This window comes from Macaca thibetana, chromosome 12 (assembly GCF_024542745.1).
Source record: "Macaca thibetana thibetana isolate TM-01 chromosome 12, ASM2454274v1, whole genome shotgun sequence".
In the NCBI taxonomy this organism is placed as follows: Eukaryota; Metazoa; Chordata; class Mammalia; order Primates; family Cercopithecidae; genus Macaca; species Macaca thibetana.
Genome location: NC_065589.1, coordinates 90870935 through 90893269, shown reverse-complemented (window position 1 = coordinate 90893269; position 22335 = coordinate 90870935). Strand labels below are relative to the sequence as shown.

Genomic DNA, 22335 nt, shown 5'->3' with positions numbered 1-22335 from the left:
GGGAGACTCCCTCTCAAAAAAAGAACATAAAGAAAACCCGAGACTGGGAGGAGAAGGGTTAGTAAGCCGAAAAATGAAGATGAAGTAAGAGAGTCTGACAGGAGGTATATCACTGCAGAGCCTTGGAGGCCACAGTAGCGAATTTAGATTATATTTTAAACCCAACTGAAATCCATTAGAGGGTTTTAAAACAAAAATGGCCTGATCTGATTTCCTTTCTAAAAAGACAACTCTGGCAGCTGTGTGCAGAATGGACCTGCTGGCATAGGGACAGAGGGAGATTCTTTCAGTAGGTCAGAAGAGAGACGGCAGTGGCGCAAGCTGAGAACTAGGGCAGCAGGAGGAGCGATGGAGAGCAGGAGGAGCGATGGCTGAGCTTGGGATGGCTTTTTGCGATAGAACTGACTAGAAGGATGCAGTTCCATTTTCAATATCCATCCAAAGTCCTTCTGTGAGGAACAATATTCTGGGAGGATGTTCTGCTGCATATGTAAATCATAAGTTCATCTGCATCCATGATTTTCATAGAGACCTCAGGGTCCTCAGAGATGCCTCTAGAACTGCTGCAGAGAGTATGAGGAGGAAACTGGGAAGGTGGTCCACACAGATCCCCGAATCTCATCAAAGCATCTCCAAATATGTCAATTACCAAAGACGACATCCGCAATTTCATTTGAAGGAAATGTTTCTGTGTGAAAACCAAACTTCGAAAACTACTATCGTGATGAGGCATAGTCTGCATAACTGGCTCCAACATCCATTCTCTCCTTCCTTCCAGAAATAGAGCTGTCCCAATTTTTAGCCTTCACATGGCAACTCAGCTAGAGACAGAATTTCTCAGCCTCCTTTGAAGCTAGATATCGCCTCATGACAAAGTTCAGGCCAATGGATTGTGAGCTGAAGAAATCTGTTTAACTTCTGGGTCATCCTCTTAAAAAGCAAGCCGCTTATCCTTCTTTTACCGCTTTGAGCTACCTGGAAAATGGTAATGACTGTAGGGCTCACATTGGATCCAAAGATGGAATCTAAATGTTGAAAATGGCAAAGCCACCCAACAACCTAGGTCCTTGGACTACTGATCTCTTGGAATAGAGCCAACTACCCATGCTGAACTGCCCACCTTCCTGTAGACTGTTAAGTGACAAAGAAATACATATTGATCTTTTGGTGTCAGTATTACAGCAGCTTAGCATAGACCCAGGCAGAGTTTCACAAGCCAGTGTGTGGTCCACCATGTGTCTCATACCCTCTTCTGCAGCAAACAGTAATGTTCTAGATGGCAGCTGCTCTACTGGAGAAAGAACAGTGAGTAAACCCCAGCTAACCCACCAAGAGATATGCAGAGTGAGTGTAAAATAAACCTTTGTTGTGTTTTGTTGTTGTTGTTGTTTTGAGACAGTCTTGCTCTGTCGCCCAGGCTGGAGTGCAGTGGTGCAATCTCAGCTCACTGCAAGCACTGCCTCCCGGGTTCACGCCATTCTCCTGCCTCAGCCTCCTGAGTAGCTGGGACTACAGGCACCCATCACCATGCCCAGCTAATTTTCTGTATTTTTAGTAGAGACGGGGTTTCACCATGTTAGCCAGGATGGTTTCGATCTCCTGACCTCGTGATCCACCCGCCTTAGCCTCCCAGAGTGCTGGGATTACAGGCGTGAGCCACCGCGCCCAGCTGTATTGTTGTTGTTATTACTGTTTTAGAGAAGTATTTATTATACATCACCTAATGTATCCTGACCGCTGAAAAGAGCTGCTCTAAAATCTCCCTGCTTGGCCGGGCATGGTGGCACACACCTATAATCCCAGCACTTTAAGAGACCAAGGAAGGAGGATCACTTGAGTCCAGGAGTTTGAGACCAGACTGGGCAACATAGTGAAACCCTGTCTCTACAAAATATTGTAAAATTAGCTAGGCACAGTGGTGTGTGCCTGTAGTCCCAGGTACCTTGGAAACCAAAGTGGAAGGATTGCTTGAGCCCAGGAGGTTAAGGCTGCAATGGATGGTGATGGTGCCACTGCGCCCCAGCCTGGGTAACAGAGCAAGATCCTGCCTCAAAAAAATAAACAAATAAAAGTAAAATCTCCCTCTCAATTACATCAGACCAGAAAAGTACATCCATCACCTAGAGTTCTGAAAAAGGCTGATGTCTGAATCCCACCCCCAAGAAATCCAGATATCATTAGGTTGGGATGTGGCTTGGACATGGGGATTCTAATGTACAGCCAAGGTTGAGAATCACAGACATTTGTGAATCATACAGCAATAGCTCCTACATAATTGCTTTTATTGAATTGTACTCTAGCATGATGAGAAGTATAATCTATATACTGAAGTATATTATAAGAAACAACTCTAGAATTACAAGGTTTAATTATTCAGGGTTTAATTTACTGTCTTTTTAAATTTTTTTATTTTTTATTTTATTTTTTTTGAGGCGGAGTCTCACTCTGTGGCCCAGACTGGAGTGCAGTGATGCAATCTTGGCTCACTGCAACCTCTGCCTCCTGGGTTCAAGTGATTCTTCTGTCTCAGTCTCCTGATTAGCTGGGACTACAGGAGCACACCACCATAACCGGGTAATTTTTTGTATTTTTAGTAGAGACGGGGTTTTACTATATTGGTCAGGATGGTCTTGAACTCCTGATGTCGTGATCCCCCTGCCTCGACCTCCCAGAGTGCTGGGATTACAGGTGTGAGTCACCACGCCCAGCCAATTCACTGTCTTATACAGTGTCAACTCTATGAGAACATGGGAGAAGTTTCTCTCTAATTTCGAGGTGGGAAATACTTGTAGTTTTCTTAAACAAGTTTACTTTTACCCTTGGACATTGAAAATCTCATAAATGACCTTGCTTTCCTCTCTGGGTACTTTCTAGAAAGTTCAGAGTCAAATCAGGGAATAAGATCAGTGGCATATATTTTGTGTACTCGACGCACTGTCTTACCTGCATTTTTTCCTTAGTTCATTGTATTCACTATTGGTTTGGATGTTTTGTCCCCTCCAGATCTCATGTTGAAATGTGATCCCCAATGTTAGAGGCAGGGCCTAGTAGGAGGTGCTTGGGCCATGGGGCACATCTCTCATGAACATCTTGGTGCCCTGCTCAGGGTAATGAGTGATTTCATGCTTTGAGTTCATGCGAGATTTGTTTTTTGAAAAAAGTACCTTCCCCCTCGTGCTCCCAATCTCGCCATGTGATATATCTGCTCCCCGTTCACCTTCCACCATGACTGGGAGCTTGCTGAGGCCCTCACCAGCAGCAGATGTGGGCACCACGCTTCCTGGACAGCCTGCGGAACTGTAAGCCAAAATATGTGAGCCAAAATAAACCTATTTTCTTTATAAGTTACCCAGTCTCAGGTATTCTTTTATAGCAATGCCAACAGACTAACACTCTTGTGATATCATACAAGCTAACTTAAGTCATTTCCAGAATAAAGCAGGATATAAATATAATGTTTACATAATGAATAAGGAGCATGTGCTACTGACTAGAAGGATGAGAAGGAAAATAGTCAAGTGCACCAGCTTACCAAGTGAATTAGTCAGCTTGAGCTGCTGTAACAAAATACCACAGAGATGGGTAACTTAAACAATGTGATTTTATTTCTCGCAGTCCCAGAGGCTAGGAAGTCCAAGATCAAGATACTGACAGAGAGCTGGGCTCAGTGTGCATGCCTGTAATCCTAGCTACTTGGGAGGCTGAGGCAGGAGGATTACTTGAGCCAGGAGTTCAAGTTCAGCCTGGGCAACATAGCAAGACCCTGTCAATAAAAAATAAAAATAATAAAAAAAAAGATCCTGACAGATTTGGTTCTTAGTAAGAGCCCTTTTCCTGGCTTGCAGACAGCCACCCTCTAGCTATATTCTCACATTGTAGAGACAGAGAGAGCTCTGGTCCCGCTTCTTCTTACAAGGGCACTAATTCCCTCATAGGGGCCCTACCCTCAAAATCTCATCTAAACCTAATTACCTCCCAAAGGCCGCACCTCCAAATACTATCACATTGGTTAGTGTTTTGTCATATGACTAAAAAAAAAATTCCACCAGAATCTACTTACTAAATAGTTAATGTTACTTAAAAACAGTAATTCCTACCTCATCTTTTGCAATAAAGGCAACTTTGATGAACTATATGTGCAAATATCAGGCCCATGGCAAACACGGAGTAAGCAGGAAAGTCAGTATTAAAAGCCCCTAATGCAGTATTTTCAAATGACGAGAATCAACCTTGTGGTTCCACTCACCTTCAGCAAAGTTCCAATATGGCAACTTGTGTTATTCTTTATTATAGATTTAAAGCCCCATTAGCTACTTGTTCTTCCTGGCGGCTATAATAATTATAATAGCAGGAGCTATACTATTCCTCAGCAGACTTCCTCTTAATAGCTTCCAGGATGCTTATCTGAGAACCATCTCACCACATTTCACAAATACTTCATCCTTGACAGCCCACTCTATTCTTTGCACATCCTTTCATGCTGCATGCATATACTTGAAAGAGTTATAAATTCCAGCTCCATCCCAAATTATCTTTCCTCCTGTAAACTCCACATCATCTCTTTGCTACATTATAAAGGAATGTCCTTATCTGAAGTTTCCAATATTTGATACTGAATGACCGTATGTTGCATGAGTTCGTTTCAGCAGCTAAGTGACAATGGCTTTCTGCCAAAGCTGCAGAATAGTCATTCCTCAGAATCAGTAGGAAATTGGATTCAGGACCCTCCATGGACACCAAAGTCCTTGATGCTTGAGTCCCGCAGTCAGCCTGCAGAACCCTCAGACCTGAGAGCTAACTGTACAGTGTATTCTACCAAAATGAATGAGTTGACCACATAATCTGTGGACACAGCCATAAAGTCCTATAATACTAGAACTTGATGGAATCTTAGAGTTACCTGGTCCTCCCCACTCTCACCTGCATTTTGCAACAAGGAAAACAGAGGCCTTAAGTAGTATTCATTCAGGCAGTCTCCCCTGTACAAATAGTTATGTGGTGTCCCAGAAGTTCAACTGTTCAGTCAGTTATTTGAAACTTGCTACATAATTTCCCATTAAAATACATTGTTACAACAGAAAGCTAGGCTCCCAGATTAGTCCACAAAATCCTACTTAGGATAGATGGTGGTGATGTTGGTAGGCACAACCATGTGAATGTAGTTAAATGTCACTCAACTGTGTATTAAAAAAATAGTAAAGATGGTAAATTTTCTCTTATATTTATTTTACCACACTTAAAAAAAAAAAAATGTAACTCATGAAGTGACTGAAAGTTGTGGTACCAGAGGAAGGAGGAGCAGAAGGAAGAAGTTCCCACCATCCTGCCTACGTCCAAAATTCCCTTAGGAAACTGCCCTCCCCAGTTTCAGCCACGGTGGGGCTGCCTCAATCTCATCTCCAGGTAGCCAACTGCTGCCTTAAGATAGTCCCCCTGGCCGCAGTGTTGGTTTATGAGCCATTTCAGTTCAATGAGATTCAAGAAGTATGTGTATGTATGTGTGTGTCTGCACGTGCACACAAGCATGTGTACGTGCGTGTGTATGTGTGTGTGTGTGCTGCCAGGGAGGGTATTTAAAGCCCCATTAGCTGCAAAAAGAAAGCAAGCAAGGAAAGCAAGGAAGGAAGAAGGGAGGGAAGGGAAGAGGGAAAGAGGGAGGGAGAGAAAGAAGGAGGGAGGAAAGAAGGCACCTCTCCTTTTTTATTCTGCTGGAACTACTATAAGGAAGCCTATCTGGACAGGATCGTGAATAAATGGGAGATCCTGAATCACTGTGGCCACTGCTGCCACCATAATGGGTGCTAAACTGAGGCCTAAACCAGCACACAGAAGAACACACAGTGTTAACTGCACAGAAAGAGTAGAGCTGCTGATGAAGCCATGAACTTTGGAACATACAGTATCTGAAGTATAAAGTTTACCTCTGAGCTTTTACTTGCATGAGTCAATAATTCCTTATTTTGTTGTAGCCAATTTGTGCTGGCTTTCTGTTGACTTGCAATGAAAATATTCTTATCAGATACACTTCTAGAATAAAGTTTGAAATAGACCAAGTTTGATCCTCATCCACTTCCCTTTCTGAAACCATCTTCCACCAGCCACTCTCTTTCTGCCCAGGCACCAGTGCCCTCCTCTGTTCCAAGGATCCCATTCTGATATCCTACTCAGGCCTGCACTAACTTTGAAAATGCTTCAGGCCCTGACATCACCTTCTCCTTTCCTCCTCCTTCTTTGACTCCCTGCTCCACCTCCACCACAAGTACAAATGCATACAACAAAAATATTTTAAATATATAAATTACTATAAGTATGTTGTAACTGAGCCTAAAAGAGGACGAAGTTTGTGCCCACATCAGTTCGTGTGGGTCGACATGAATGGGTAGAAAAGTCACTGCTGGAAGCAGGTTTTAGGTGCAGTTCTGGGCAGAGGCTGAATGATGTCTGTTCCCCACAGAGAGATGCAGGTCATGCTGCAGAAGCTGGCTTTACAAGGGAATCTGGGAGCCACTAGGCACAAGAAGAGCCACTTGAGGGCCCAGGGGACACACTGTGACCCAGAGTTGTGAAAGTCTGGAACACAGGTGGTCCAGGGAGGCTGAAGAGTACAGTGCTCAAAAACAGCACCTTAGAAGGAAGGAGCTGTGTTCTCACTGAGGAAGGCACAGCCCCTGCAGCAGAAGCCTCTTCAAAGGCTGGTGGCAGTAGACATCCATGATGGGGGAGCTGTGAGCACACGTTAAGACACTTGCTGGACTCAGAAACAATGGGCAACAGGTTAGGGGGAAGGTGTTAAGGTTCTATGTCTCCAGGTGAGAAATGTGAGCAAGCAATATATGGACTATTAATGTGGATACATGACAACTTCTGCTGCTGCTGCTCCTGCCTCCTCTGTTTTTTGTTTTTTGAGGCAGGGTCTCACTGTGTCAACTAGGCTGGAGTGCACTGGCACAATCATAGCTCACTGCAGCCTCAACCTCCTAGGCTCAAGCAATCCGCCTGCCTCAGCCTCCAGAGTATCTGGGACCACAGGTGCGTGCCACCACGCCTGGCTAATGTTTTTGTTTGTTTGTTTTGTTTTTGTTTGTTTTGTAGAGATAGGCTCTTCATATGTTGCCCAGGCTGGTCTCGAACTCCTGGGCACAAGTAATCCTCCCACCTCAGCTTCCCAAAGTGCTGGGATTACAGGCGTGATTATGGGCACAATGTCAATGTATATCCACAGGTTAGTGTGACATAGGGACATTTAGATTATACAAAGGAGATTTTAATAAGTGAACAGCCAAAACACAGTATCAGGGCCATGAGAGAGAAGGAGACCTAGCGCCACATTAAAGAGCTTCAGGGAGAAGATTCAGGAGGGATTTTGACAAGTGGGAAGATTATCAAGTGGAAATGGGGAAAGCACTTTAAGGTGAAGGAATGTCATGATCGAGGGAGTAGAGGGATGAAAGCAGGGGTTACGTCCAAGTCTAGGTACCTGTGGCTGCCATGCAAGTACGGTCAGAGGGGAGGGAAGGGGAACACACTGACATGAAAGGGCAAACAGATCCGGGGAGATGGGAGCGTTGCTGCTTCGTTGGGGTGGGCTTTGTTAAGATGGTAAAATGAGCATACTTGTAAGCAATAAGTCAAATTACCATAATGTATGAATGAATAGCGCCTCCAAAGACTCCTGGGAACATTTATCGTTTTAAAATAGGCTGCTTGTTAACCCAAACCATCTTGGAACTGTCTGAATTTCAGACAGTGGAGGAAACAGAAAAGCAGTCAGGCAGTGTGAAAACAAGTATCTGGGGGCAGGACTACCCCTGGGCGGCCTCATCCTCCCAACTCCTACCTTCCCATCCCCACCGTGAGGGTCCCGGCCGGTCTCCACAGCTCTTCCCACTTCCTCTCAGCTGGTTCCCTTCTCAACTTCCAAACCCACACTTGGGTGTGGCACTCCAAGGTCTGGCTTTGTGTTGCTGTTGTTGCTTTAAACAAGACCACAGCCGGGCGCGGTGGCTCAAGCCTGTAATCCCAGCACTTTGGGAGGCCGAGGCGGGCGGATCACGAGGTCAGGAGATCGAGACCATCCTGGCTAACCGGGTGAAACCCCGTCTCTACTAAAAAATACAAAAAAACTAGCCGGGCGCGGTGGCGGCGCCTGTAGTCCCAGCTACTCGGGAGGCTGAGGCAGGAGAATGGTGGGAACCCGGGAGGCGGAGCTTGCAGTGAGCCGAGATCCGGCCACTGCACTCTAGCCTGGGCGACAGAGCAAGACACCGTCTCAAAAAAAAAAAAAAAAAAAAAAAAAAAAAAAAAGACCACAGTTGTGGAGAGAGGCCTCAATAATGGCGGATGTTTTTAACATATGTATATGTTGGACATATTATGTTTTGCCTGCCTGCACTGTCTTTTTAATAACCTGCTGCAGCCATAAAAAAAATAAATAAATAAAAAATAAAAAACCAGCAGTGAATGTACTGAATGCTACTGCACCTACACTTTAAAATGCTTACAATAGTAAATTTTATATTACATTTATTATACCACAATAAAAAATAAATAAAACATAATTGTTAGAAAACATACCAAGGTCCTTGTTTTTTATTCAACAATTAGCACTCTTTGGTGTCTTCTTACTAAAGAGGGGAAATAAATAAATACTTATAAATATGACATTTGCCTTTGATTGGGTTGGTTTATACCCTCAGTGTCTCTACTAATGTACAAATAGTCATAACAATAATATCCATGGTACACATTTCTCTTACAACATAGATTTGACAGAGTTTTTAAAAAGATATTAGATATAGTTTAATGTTCATTTTACATATCAAGAGGAATATGTATATTGTATTAAAGTAAATGAATACAACAATCAATACTACATGAAAAACAGAGCCTTCCCTATCAGAGTCCTCAACACGGAGACAGAAAGAATGAAACATATTCTCAAACTAAATCACCCCTCAAGCTTTCTGAAATTAGCAAAGAATGTTTGCAGCTGACCTATTTCTCGCCCACACGACTGTGTTGATAATTGACTTTTGTCCCCCAGGGAAGTACTCAAATATAATTGAGAAGCACCTGCCACATAGAGAGTACAGTTTTATATACCTAATAATTCCCGTAAATATTGTATTTAGCTTGGAACTCAAGCACTCTGCTTTCTCCTTAATTGTATTTCTCAAGAAAGAAATGTTATAATTACCAAAGCTGAGTTATTATGAACATCTAGATAAACTAAAAGAAGCATTTTGAATTGTAAGCACCCAAGATATTTCTATTACTAGAAATTATTGAAAATGATAACAATAACCATTTATATTGTTCATATACTTTTCTTTAATCCTGTCGATCACATCCTATTATAAAAACCACCCCCCTCTATAGATGGGAGCCACTCCATGATGACAAGAAGTCAAGTCAGGGGTTTGATTTCCATGCAGGTTAAAGAGTTTTGTGGCCGGGCGCGGTGTCTCACGCCTGTAATCCCAACACTTTGGGAGGCTGAAGTGGGCGGATCACCTGAGGTTGGGAGTTCGAGACCAGCGTGACCAACATGGAGAAACCACCATCTCTACTAAAAATACAAAATTAGCCGGGCATGGTGGCGCATGCCTGTAATCCCAGCTACTCGGGAGGCTGAGGCAGGAGAATTGCTTGAACCCAGGAGGTGGAGGTTGTAGTGAGCCAAGATCACACCATTGCACTTCAGCCTGGGCAACAAGAGCGAGATTCTAACTCAAAAAAAAAATAAATAACTGGGCATGGTGGCTCACGCCTATAATCCCAGGAGTTTGGGAGGCTGAGGCAGGCGGATCACCTGAGGTCAGCAGTTTAAGACCAGCCTGGCAACATGGTGAAACCCCGTCTCTACTAAAAATATAAAAATTAGCCAGGCATGGTGGCGCACGCTTGTAATCCCAGCTATTCGGCAGGCTGAGGCAAGAGAATCGCTTGAACCTGGGAGGCGGAGGTTGCAGTGAGCTGAGATTGTGCCAGTGCACTCTAGTCTGGGAAACAGAGTGAGACTCCATCTCAAAAAAAAAAGAATTTTGCCAAAAAAAACCACATTCAGCTTTATGAGCTGAGACTGCAGTCTCAACATAATTAAGAATATGATCCATCCCATTCAACACTGTGACTTGAAAAGTCTCTGACATTGACTTAAGGTAAGGCAAGTCCATTTCTATCCTCACGCCAACATCTACACAGCTACAACTGAAACTTCTCGGGCTGGTGTGAACAGTATGTTAATGAAAAAATTTGAGCCTTGGCAACATAGCAAGACCCCATCTCTACAAAAAAAATAAGAAAAACAGCCAGGCATGATGGCACATGCCTTTAGTTCCAGCTACTTGGGAGACTGAGGCAACTTGGGCCCAGGAGTTCGAGGCTGTAGTGAGTTGTGATTGCGCCACTGCACTCCAGCCCGGGTGACAGAGCGAGACCCTGTCTAAAAAAAGAAACAGAAAAAAAGAAAAAATCTGAAGGCAGTCACAAAAGACCACATGTGATTTTATGGTTCCATTGATATAAAATGTTCAGAGTAGGTAAATCCATAAAGACAGAGAATAGATTAGTGGATGCCTAGGGCTGGGAGGTGGGGAAGAGGATGCAGAATGACTGCTAACAGGGACAGGTTTCTTCTCCAAGTCATGAAAATATTAGATTATGACATGCCTGAAAAAAAGAATGCCTTCCCCACTTCTCACACACACACACACACACACACACACACACACACACACACACACACACACAGGGCAAATTAAAAAGCAGTGACGGCCGGGCACGGTGGCTCAAGCCTGTAATCCCAGCACTTTGGGAGGCCGAGACGGGCGGATCACGAGGTCAGGAGATCGAGACCATCCTGGCTAACACGGTGAAACTCCGTCTCTACTAAAAAATACAAAAAACTAGCCGGCCGAGGTGGCGGACGCCTGTAGTCCCAGCTACTCGGGAGGCGGAGGCAGGAGAATGGCGTGAACCCGGGAGGCGGAGCTTGCAGTGAGCTGAGATCCGGCCACTGCACTCCAGCCTGGGTGACAGCGCGAGACTCCGTCTCAAAAAAAATAAAAATAAAAATAAAAAATAAAAATAAAAATAAAAAGCAGTGACTAAGGAACATTCTACTGGTAACAATGATCATTTTACCCACCTGTTTGATTCTAAACAATAATCAGCATTGAATTGTTAGCAATAGCATTGGGTCATTTAAGAAGAAAAAAAGGAAGATGATAAATTTATCTGCACAAGTTACTATGCATTTCCATTACTGCTAGATTTTCCATATGTTATCAATGAAACTGCTAAAAAAATTTCCATAAGGAATTTAAAATCTCATCATAATATATGGACACAGTGAGCACTATAAAAGCTAACCACCTGTAGTGATCTTACAACCCAGAAAATGCATATTCTTTTCAAGTTTAGGCTTACAAAATATTTACTCCCAGAACAAATGCTACAACAGAAATTAAACTGCAACCTTGGAGAAAGATACATCCATCAACATAGAACAGAAAATGAGAAATGAAATAGACACGATTTGTCATCCAAATGATTACAGTGAGATGACCAGAAAAATTCAGGAGCCATTGAATAAGTTTTACAGCCCTTACCTAACTAATGCTTTCAAATCATGAATGCCATCCCTTCAGATTCAAGTAATTACCTCTGCTCTATTTATGTGTGTAATAAGAAAAGACACGTTAAAGAAAATAGGGAAATTTATAAAGGCGCATGTTTACTCTACTCGAAATGAGAACTATCTTTAAGGAATTCCAAAGCACTGATTATGTTCAAACCAGATGATAATACATTAGCCTCATCTATTTCTGAAGGCAGGGTGCCCTAGCACACAGCTTGTCATTGTTACTTGAAAGCAGTAAAGCTACAGTATTCCCTTAAAATTGAGTCTCTAATTCAGCTTTCTCATGAATTTGGGCTTCTACTTCCAGTCCTGCCTCCCTGAGTGCCCTCCTTCCTCCTCACAGTACACATGTTTAAATCCATGTGAAATTCTTGATGTGTCCACGTAGTCGAGTTCAGAACTGACATTCTTATAGAGTGAAGAACACTGGATTCACCTCATTGATTTCTTGGTTCATGAAGTACAAGGGCAACTGTGCAAAAGCAGGACAGTACTGACTGCTTCAACCAGAGTGTGTTTGGATTGGGGTTTGTTGAGGATAACAGCCCAGCTCTTCTTGAGACTTATCCATTGATGTATTCTAAGATGGAGAGGTATAGCAGAGTGGGTTCCTGGGGATGGTCAAAGAGTGCTTTGCAAGCTTTGTCTTACCATGGCCCACAAAGGAAATAATTGTGCAACACACTGGATTCAGTGGAAGTGAAAAACAGTCCAGAAGCTCAGCCTACACCAGGCTCACCCCACTGAAGGATCATCTTGGAGGATACATGTTTTGAGGCCTGTCACCCATTCTCGGCCCACACGCTCTGTGGGAAAGAAAGCTCCAGCAAAGGAAGAGCAAATAGAGAGATGGCACTGTTCTGGGAAGCTCTCTGTTCCAAAATATGGCTTAAAAAGCATGCAGAGCCAGGCGCAGTGGCTCATGCCTGTAATCCTAACACTTTGGGAGGCTGAGGTGAAAGGACTGCTTGAGCCCAGGATTTGAGACCAGCCTGGGCAATATGGTGAGACCCCATCTCTACTAAAAGTTAAAAAAAAAAAAAAAAGCCAGGCTTGGTGGTGCACAACCTGTAGTCCCAGCTACTTATAGGCTGACGTGGGAGGATCATGGGAGCACAGGAGGTTGAGGCTGCAGGGAGCACGACAAAGAAAGAAAAGAAAGAAAGACAGAGAGAGAGAGAGAGAGAGAAAGCAAGCAGAGGCCAAACACAGAGGGCTACTGAGCAGAATGGGACCTGCATGCCCATTCTGTCTGTAGAGTCTTCATGAATTTGAGTGAGTTGCAAGCTGCAAGCTGCTCACCCTGGTTAGGATTTATGCTTTATTCTGAGTCAGAGCTTCAGAAATGAGACCAACAATGGGCCAAGCTTTGAGGAAGATGAGTATGGACAATGCCAAGACCACACCCAGAAAAATGGGTCAGACCCAGATTTGAGTGGCCAAAGGAAACCCATTAAACAGCATTGCCTTTTGTTTAAACCTTGTTTGAAAGGGCAGTCTCTGCTTCCTTAATATCCAGGGTTGACCCTGTCTGGGGCAGCAGGTGGAGCAATTAAGGGGAGAGGGCCAAAGCCAAAGTCATTTTCAGTTTACATTCCCACACAGCTTCCTATAATTTTCTAGAAAAATTAAAACTTGAATCAGAACTTATCTAAGTTTCAATAAAATCGTACCATTCTAAATTAAAGGATAAATATTTATTCTACAGAAACGAAATTTAGGGCTGGGTGTGATAGCTCACGCCTGTAATCGTAGCACTTTGGGTGGCTGAGGCAGGTGGATCACTTGAGGTCAGGCGTTCAAGACCAGCCTGGTCAACATGGTGAAGCCCCATCTCTACTGAAAATACAAAAGTTAGCTAGGCGTGTTGGCGGGTGCCTGCAATCCCAGCTACTTGGGAGGCTGAGGCAGGAGAATCACTTGAACCTGGGCGGGAGAGGTTTCAGTGAGCTGTGATTGCGCCACTGCACTCCGGCCTGAGCAACAGAGTGTGATTCCATCCCCCCCCAAAATAAAAAAAAAAGAAGAAATGAAATTTTGGCAATTCTATCCATCAAGAACAGAGACTCAGACATAAGTAAAAATGACTGGTTAACGGGTTAGCTCCCCAGTAATTATACTTCTTTCTTTGTAAGCTCAGTTCAATTTATTTAAGCCCCAAAACAAGAAGAAGTACAGTTTGCCAAGAGGGACAGAGTTCTTTCTTGCTCTATCAGAGCAAGAGAAGATTCACTGCACAAAAAACTCACAAAGGAAATAAGTGTGAACTTTTTAAAGTTCATTGTAACTGGATTACACCATTTAGCAAGGAAGGTCTACTTACAGAGCAAGTAGAAACTCCCAACTTTGCAGATGAAAATGATTCACTACTGTCTTCCATGCAGCTAAAATATAAAAATGATTGTGCCCCAGCTTGGCCAGCATGGTGAAACCCTGTCTCTACTAAACGTACAAAAATTAGCCAGATGTGGTGGTGCGTGCCTGTAGTCCCAGTTACTTGAGAAGCTGAGGCAGGAGAATCACTTGAACCCGGGAGGCAGAGGTTGCAGTGAGCCAAGATTGTGCCACTGCACTCTAGCCTGGGCAACAGAATGAGACTCCTTCTCAAACAAAAATAAACATAAATATAACTGGTTGTGCCCCTCCTTGGCTGTTTCCCTCAGATCCACTCCTCCCCTCCACTGCTCCGCTTTCTATCTCAGGGGACCACAGCCTGCAGCTTGTTTCCCAGAATCCCAGGTCAGTGGGCTTCTAGAGAGGCTCAGCCAGTGGGAGGAATTGGTAGAAGACTGGAAGGTGGAAGGAATAATCCTACAAGAAGCTAACCAAGCAAACAAAAATTCCACCCATGATAGAACTCGGAAGAAACCACAGTCTCTAAATTCTTCAACTGATGCTATGGTTCTTCAAGCAACCACACAGATTCAGAACATTTCCAGGATCTAAGAGGAATAAGCTCCATATGTCCTTGCATGTATCCACACCTATGTGAGTTTGTGTGTTTGGCTTGTTTATCCAGGGATAAAGTGGACTGTGGTGAAAAAAAGAGTAGAGTCTGAGCCAGGATCCCTTGTGTCTGTTCTACCATTATCTATTGGTGTGACCTTTATGTCCTTGGGCCTATGTTTTATTCATCTGAAAAAAGAGACTGAAGTATTTTCTTTCTGCAATCTCTTCCTGTTCTAAAATTCTGTGATTCTAAGTTTATGGATACATTTTGCATATATGCATGCCTCTAGACATATGATTATTCTCAGAGCTATGCGCAAAGCATATACCTTCTGTTGATGAATTTGCATTTCATCAGAGAAACATATCTATAACTGGTGCTCAAATTATAACCTAAAGAATTTGTTTGCCAACTTGTTTTATTCTAGTATCAACCTAAAAATCTGAATGTTTTAGATCTCTAAATACAGTGCGGTTCATTGAATTATTGTAACGATCATCTGATTAGCATACCTTTAAAAATACGAGGTTCCTTGCTCTAAGGTAGATGTTCCAACAATGGCTGCAACCGTATCTTCCATTCCACATGCTCTTTTTTAAATGAAATATTATTATACATTATTCTGTAACTTATTATTTTCACTTAAATGTATTTCCATATCATTACATGCAGGGTGGCTTCATTTTTTTCTTTAATGGCTGAATAGTACTCTGTAGTATAATATATAGTAGTCCCCCCGTAACCGCGGGGGATACATTCCAAGACCCCAGTGGATGCCTGGAACTATAGATAGTAACAAAGCCTATATATATATTATGTATTTCCCTATACATATATACTTAAAATGAAGTCTAATTTGTAAATTAGGCACAGTAAGAGATTAACAACAATAACTAATAATAAAATAGAACAATGTTAACAATATGCCATAATAAAATTTATATGTAATGTAGTCTCTTTCTCACTCTCAAGATATCTACTGTACTGTACTCACCTACATTCAGACCTCAGTTGACCACAGGTAACTGAAACCAGGGAATGCAAAACCATGGATAAGAGGGTCCCAATGCGGCCGGCCGCGATGGCTCACGCCTGTAATCCCAGAATTTTGGGAGGCCGAGGCGGGTGGATCACAAGGTCAGGAGATCGAGACCATCCTGGCTAACACAGTGAAACCTCGTCTCTACTAAAATTACAAAAACTTAGCCGGGCCTGGTGGCAGGTGCCTGTAGTCCCAGCTACTCGGGAGGCTGAGGCAGGAGAATCCCTGGAACCAGGGAGTCATAGGTTGCAGTGAGCTGAGATCATGCCACTGCATTCCAGCCTGGGCGACAGAGTGAGACTCCATCTCAAAAAAAAAAAAAAAAAAAAGAGGACCCCAATGTACATTATTTGCTCTTTTACTGACTGCTGCATACATATGTTGTTTCTAGTTTCTCTGCTCAATGTGATGTTTGCTGTGGATTTTAGTAGATAATTTTTATTAGATTTAGGGAGCTGCCTTCTATTCTTTTTTTATACCATGTGCCTCTAGATATGCTCTATTCTTAACTTACAAAATTTATCAAATACTTTTTTGGCACCCATTGAAATTAACATATATTTTTTTGTAATTTGTTACATAAATTGAATAATCTTTGAATTCCTGTTTATACTATTGGCACTGAATTTGACTTGCTGTTTTTCTGTGTGTGTGTGTGTGTGTGTTTACCCATATGCTCTTTTATAATGTGACCTTGTTGTACCCCATCAAAAGATAGTCTGTTTTCTCCTTCCTTGCAACTGGGCAGGCTCTTGGACATGTTTGGACTTGAGGTTGCAAGAGAAGTGATACAGTGTAGCTTTCGAAACTGGGTCTTAGGAGAGCTGCAGCTTCAGCCTTCACTTCTTGGAACCTAGCCACCATATTAAGGAAGCTCAAGCAACCATGTTGACAGACCCAGGTGGAGGAAAACTGAGCCCCTGCCAAAAGCTCTAGTTGAGTTCACAGCCGGCAGCCAGCACCAACTGCCAACCACATGTGTGAGGCTACTCTGGACCTTCCAGTCATCCCAGTGCCCATATAACATCACACAATGCAGAACTGTCTGGTTAGTACACAGAAATAAAAAAATATTGTTGTTTTAAGCCACAGAGTTTTGGGAGAAGTTTGTTAGGAGGCAATTTCTCCCCACTAAACAAAGCATTTAATGTTGGAGCAGAACCTCATGCCTAAAATATATCAAGTTAGTCCTCCATCCATCGATGGCTTCATTCATTCAAGTGTATGTTTACTGAACATATACTATGCTAGATGCTGAGAACACAAAGATCAAATGCTGGCATGTCCCTGTCCTCGTGGAACGCATCTGGATGAGGAGACAGAATGTAACAGAGAAATCTAAGTACATGTTAAATAAAAGTGGTGTGCTACTGAAAACTGGCACAAGGCCCTCTGGGAGCCCCTACTTGGGGAACTGACTTTATCAGGAAGGTTAGAAGAGGAAGTGAAGACTAAACTCCCAGATCTCAGGGAAGATTAAAAGTTAACTAGGCAGAAGGAAGGGCAAGAACCTGCCACACAGAGAGCTCAGCATATGCAAAGGACCAGTGGCAAGAGGGAGGACAGTGTGCTCAAACTCTGTGTCCAGAGCTAAGAGATCATGGCTCAAGATGAGGCCAGAAACAGGTAGGGACCAGGCCAGGTACGACTTTGCTGGCCTCATAACAGCAGACTTAACAAGGAAAAGTCAACAAACTATTCCCACTCTGATCAGATTTTCTCTTCAAACCCCAGTGGGAAGAGGACTAACTTGGAGTACTCAACCATATAAACCGTAGGTGTAGTGACACACATGGGTAGATATACTTATGGGTATATAATAGATACTCGGGGTACATGGTCATTGAGCCCGCCCTCTCATTCCTTGTCACATGTCACTGTACTGTTTGTAGACATCTCTGTCTCCATTGCTAGATTATAAAAATCTTTGAGTATGGGGGCTGTGTCTCATCCATCTTTTCATTCCTCCTGTATAATATCTAACACAGTGCTGGGCACATAGCAAATACTTAAGTGTTTCCTAAAACTTTAAAACATGACTAAATAATCCATTCATAAATAGCCTGTAAGAAGGGCTCTCCTGAAAGAAAATTCTACAGCCTCATTTGGAAAGCCACTCCAATGATGGCAACACTCTTACGAAGGTCTTGCTGTAAAACATCATTCCTTTCTAATTTGGGCCAATTCTTGAGTTTCATCCTCAATGAAGAGTGAGAACACTTCATCACATTTCCAAAGAAGGCCTTTGTGTACACTTTGAAGATCATTTCTGGGTCACTCCTAGCTTTCTTTCCTTTCAGTGGCAAAGAACTTCATCTTCTCACCTTTCCTCAAAGAAGCCATTTAGTTGCTCCCTGGATTCATTCCAAAACCTCCATGGTGGAGGCCAGCAATCTTGTAGACCAGAAACAAGGTCAAAGATTCCTGACGGGCTTCATGAACAGTACTCAGAATGGAAGCAGGCTCTCTTTCTCAGTCTGCTTGTTTTCCAGCCAATTCAAATGTGCACGTGTGTGCGTGCACACATATGTGCATATATATTCTCACAAATACTGAAACTTTTTAACAAGCTCAAAGAACAAATACTGTCTTATTGGGTGAGTTTGTCAACTGCCTTCTCTGCTTCACCAACAGCCCAATCTTCCCCATCAAATGTGACAGATCGATTTTTTTTTTTTTTTTTTTTAGTGAAAGCTTTTCTCCATATTTTTGTAAATAATATGACAAAGAAATTAGCAATTTTTTTTTTTTTGGTATTTCACTATTTTCTTCAAAGGCATCACACAGACTGTGAAACAGCACCAAGAAATTTCATCGCTCCAATGTATCAAGAATTCAAATATCAATAAATCACTGATAATTCTATAAATAATGAGACTCTGGTTTTGGGGTTTTTTTGGTTTTTGGTTTTGTTTTGTTTTGTTTTGTTTTGTTTTGACGGAGTCTTGCTCTGTCACCTAGGCTGGAGTGCCGTGGAGCAATCTTGGCTCACTGCAACCTCCACCGCCTAGGTTCAAAAAATTCTCCTGCCTCAGCCTCCCAAGTAGCTGGGATTACAGGCACACACCACTATGCTTGGCAAATTTCTTTGTATTTTTAGTAGAGTTGGGGTTTCACCACGTTAGCCAGGCTGGTTTCAAACTCCTGACTTCAAATGATCCTCCCACCTTAGTCTCCCAAAGTGCTGGGATTACAGGCATGAGCCACTGTGACCCGCCCAAGGCTCTGTTAACATAAGCAGCTGTTATGCTTTCATAAAAAATATTTTTTGGCATTTGGGTGAAAATTTCAATTTTATCCCAAAGTTACTGTTAAACTGCATTTGCAATCATTGTCTTTATCTCATCAAAGAAATGTAAATCCCTCAGTGATTTTTATTGTAGCCAATACAGAAGTCTGTATGATGTCATTTGAATGAGATCATGTGTAGGATACTTACTGAGTTGTAAAGTGCTCATAAAAATTAAGTACTATTTTTGTACTGAAAAACAAGAAGATTGTATATATAACACAATTACAATTAACTCCAGAATTTAAATTAGACTATTTAATCAAAGCAATGAATTCCCATTTCATAGATGAAATGTATTTATTCAAAAAAACCTACTTTGCTTTAAATTATTCCCAAAATTATTTAGCATGCAATACTTTTAACATTTTTCAAGCCAGCACATAGCAGCACGCTTTACAAGAACTTACATATATATCATCTCAATCAGTTATGGGCATAAATTAAGAAAAGAATAATAATATTAGAATATTATTTTGTTTGTGCTTGGAAGGAAGAATAAAGCATTAGTGCAGTTATGTAGATGAACTCAAAAGTTTTAGTCAAACAGTTTATAGAACGAACTGCTGTGTAATTAGTATTTCCAAGAATTTGCAACATTGAAACACCACTAAAAATAGGCACCTACAAAATAAACACCAGCAAGACCTCAAACAGTTGCATAACAGAAAGATGTTTTAAGATAAACAATGTTTGCCCTATCAAATACACAATATAAGTACTGCAAATGGGATAGAATTCACTTTTAGAATGAATTCGGAATCCAAAATGTATTTATTTCCATAATGTACATGCTTAGTGCTCACTGAATTAAAGGGTAGTCAAAATTTCCGCTTCTGCAGAAAGTGAAATTCTGCATAATAAATATCATCTAAATATGCTTTACAGACCCTTTTAGGAGAGGTCTGAGTCCAATTTTGAGGCTAAAGCCCATTCCTTGTTGATATGTTTAAACTGATGATAATCACTAAAGAAACACCAGAGCTGCCATCATAGGTTAGAAAACACATTACACAATACTGAGTAACCTAGAGGGAAAAGAACTTCTCAAGGTCACTTCAGCAGCTCACAGGAAGACCTGGGATAAGAGCCTCTTGGTGCGATGACCAATGTCTTCCTAGGTCACCCGAAACCTAGGACACACCCTGACAATTTCTGTTCCAAAGAAAGATCAAGGTGACTCACTTTTGCATGATCTCTCTAGCACCCAGCAGCCAGGGGTGGTTTCATTAACAGCACATGCACAGTTGGAAAACTGAGGACCAATTTCTTGTGCCAAGGTGAAAGGCACCTAAGCATCCAGCGTTACCAGCGATCCCGATCCCGAGCACAGACAACTCGCACTAGAACCACGCAGGAGAAAGCAAGCACTAGGAAAACAAACACGACGTGAAGGCGCACCCAGACTGGGAGCTGAGTGCTGGCCTTCGTTAATTCCTATTTAACCAGATACGGCTGTCTTTCCCTAATTAAGCGAATCCAAGAAACGGTCCTAAAGTGAGACTAAACTTTCTGCTCAAAGTGTCTTTCTTTTGACCGCAGCTTGACGATCTCTCCCAAGATCCAGACAGATAAGAGTATTCAAATTAGGACAAAACAGAAGAAACCACTAACTCAACTCGAATCAAACCAGGTCGCCGGCCCCGAGGGGTCTGGTTACTCTAGGTCGAGTTATACGACTTAAAGACATTTCTCCACGCACCAAAGGTGCAACCAGACATATTTCCAGCTCTCAAATTCAACGTTCCTGACTTAAGCCAGGTCCCCGCCGAAATGTCCACACACATGCACAAACTAACTTCCCGGGGCGGTGCGGAGACGCCGGGAAGCGAAGACTTCAAGAGCCCAGGCTAGAGGGAGAGGGACTGAGTCCGAGCACCGGCCGAGGCCGGGAAGGGACGCGCGCGGGCTGGACCCGCAGCTCCCGCACGTGGGGGCCACGACCGGCTCCAGGACCCCGCGCCACGCGCTCGGCCTCCTCCCCATCCTGCTCTCCCTCCTCCTTCTCTTACCTGTCTGAGGATGAAGCTGGTCGAAGTGGTGCTGCCATCGGATCTTTTCAACCTGCTCCTCCGGGTTGTGGTGCCTCGGGCCACCTGGACTCGACACACGGGGCCAGAGAGAAGCCGGTGAGGACCGCAGAGCAGAGCGGGGCGACCACCCCCGGCTGGAGTCCGCCTCCGGACCCGCTCCCCGGGGTCCCCCAGAGCCCGCACCCAAGTCTCCTCCGCGACTCCCAAATTCAGCCCCCATCCCCACCCACCCACTCCAAGCCTCGACGGCTGAAAAGATGCTCCAGAAGAGCAGCCCGCAAGCACCCACCACATCCATTAACAAAGACTCTCAGGGTGCGGGGTCCGAGTCCCCGGCATCCGCTGGGGGAGGCTGCGGGCTCCGGAGCGGGAGCGCAGAGACCTGAAGGAGGGTGAGGAGGAGGAGGAAGAGAAGGAGGAGAAAGAGGAGGAGCGGGAGGAGAAAGGGACGTGGAGGAGGGGTGGGGGAAGCGGGGCCGCCGACTCCCGGGACTGGGGCCCCGCACGCCGGGCACAAAGGCGGGGCGCTCTCGGGCGGCAGAGGAGGTGTGAGGAAGGAAGAGGAGGAAGAGGAGGAGGGGGAGGAGGGGGCGGTACCTGCGAGGTGGGGGAGTGCGGCCCGTCCGCGGTCCCATTCTTGGCGTAGGAGGAGGAGGACATGGTTCAGAGCCGCCGCATGGCCAGCCCGTGCGCGGTGGGCGGAGGGCGCTGGCCCCCTAGGCTGGGCTGCGGACGGAGGGGGAGGGCGCAGGACTTCCCCACCCGGCTCCAGGACCCGCGCCGGCGCCCAGGCTCCCTTCCCGCACTTCGGGGAGCGCGGCACCTTAAAGGGACCGAGGCGCTTCCCCCGCGCTTGCGGCGGGGTCCCGGGGAGGGGGCTTCTCGGAAACTCGCCTACCCGAGCGGATTGGGAGAAGCGCTCTCCCACCTAGCGAGCGCTTTACATCAGAGCTTCCAGAGGATGAAGGGAGGGGGAAATCTGGGATGGGGGTGGCAGGATTAAAATAGTCTGCACAGTTTAAAATGAGACAAAGGTGGCACGGTTCATGAATCAGGACTTGGGGAGGGAAGCTGGTGCAGTGTGGCGGGAGTGGGAAGAACCGAGCGGGTGTGTGTGTGTGTTTGCTGCACTGGAATTTTAAAAGGGCAAGAGCAGAGCCACCTTCCGCGACTTCACTGATCAGCCTACTGTGTAAGGCATGAGGTTTTGTGGCTTGCTTTTCGTCCGCGTCTTTGTATTGCTTTGGCAATTCCATCCTTAGAGCTGCGAGTCACACACATCCACGCAGCCGTGGGAAACCCAGCCAGCCTGAGTCTGACGGGAGATGCTGCCCCGCCAAAGACCAGTATGTCCTAAGGAGTTTTGAAGGTCATATT

At 44.1% G+C, this 22335-nt stretch overlaps 1 protein-coding gene across 2 annotated transcripts in view; it reads right to left on the bottom strand.

Moving 5' to 3' along the window:
- The window catches only part of CACNB4 (calcium voltage-gated channel auxiliary subunit beta 4), a 267014-nt gene extending 245239 nt beyond the window's left edge, over positions 1-21775 (bottom strand). The window contains exons 1-2 of one of the 2 annotated variants that reach the window (XM_050752461.1): positions 21556-21775; positions 20938-21021 (exon numbers count right to left, since the gene is read on the bottom strand). In XM_050752461.1, coding sequence (XP_050608418.1) covers positions 20938-21021; positions 21556-21618 — 147 coding nt within the window. In that variant the 5' untranslated portion in view covers positions 21619-21775. Of the gene's footprint in view, positions 1-20937; positions 21022-21247; positions 21509-21555 lie in introns of those variants that run through there. The other variant, XM_050752464.1, reaches the window with a different exon arrangement.
- Between the last annotated feature and the right edge of the window lie 560 nt (positions 21776-22335).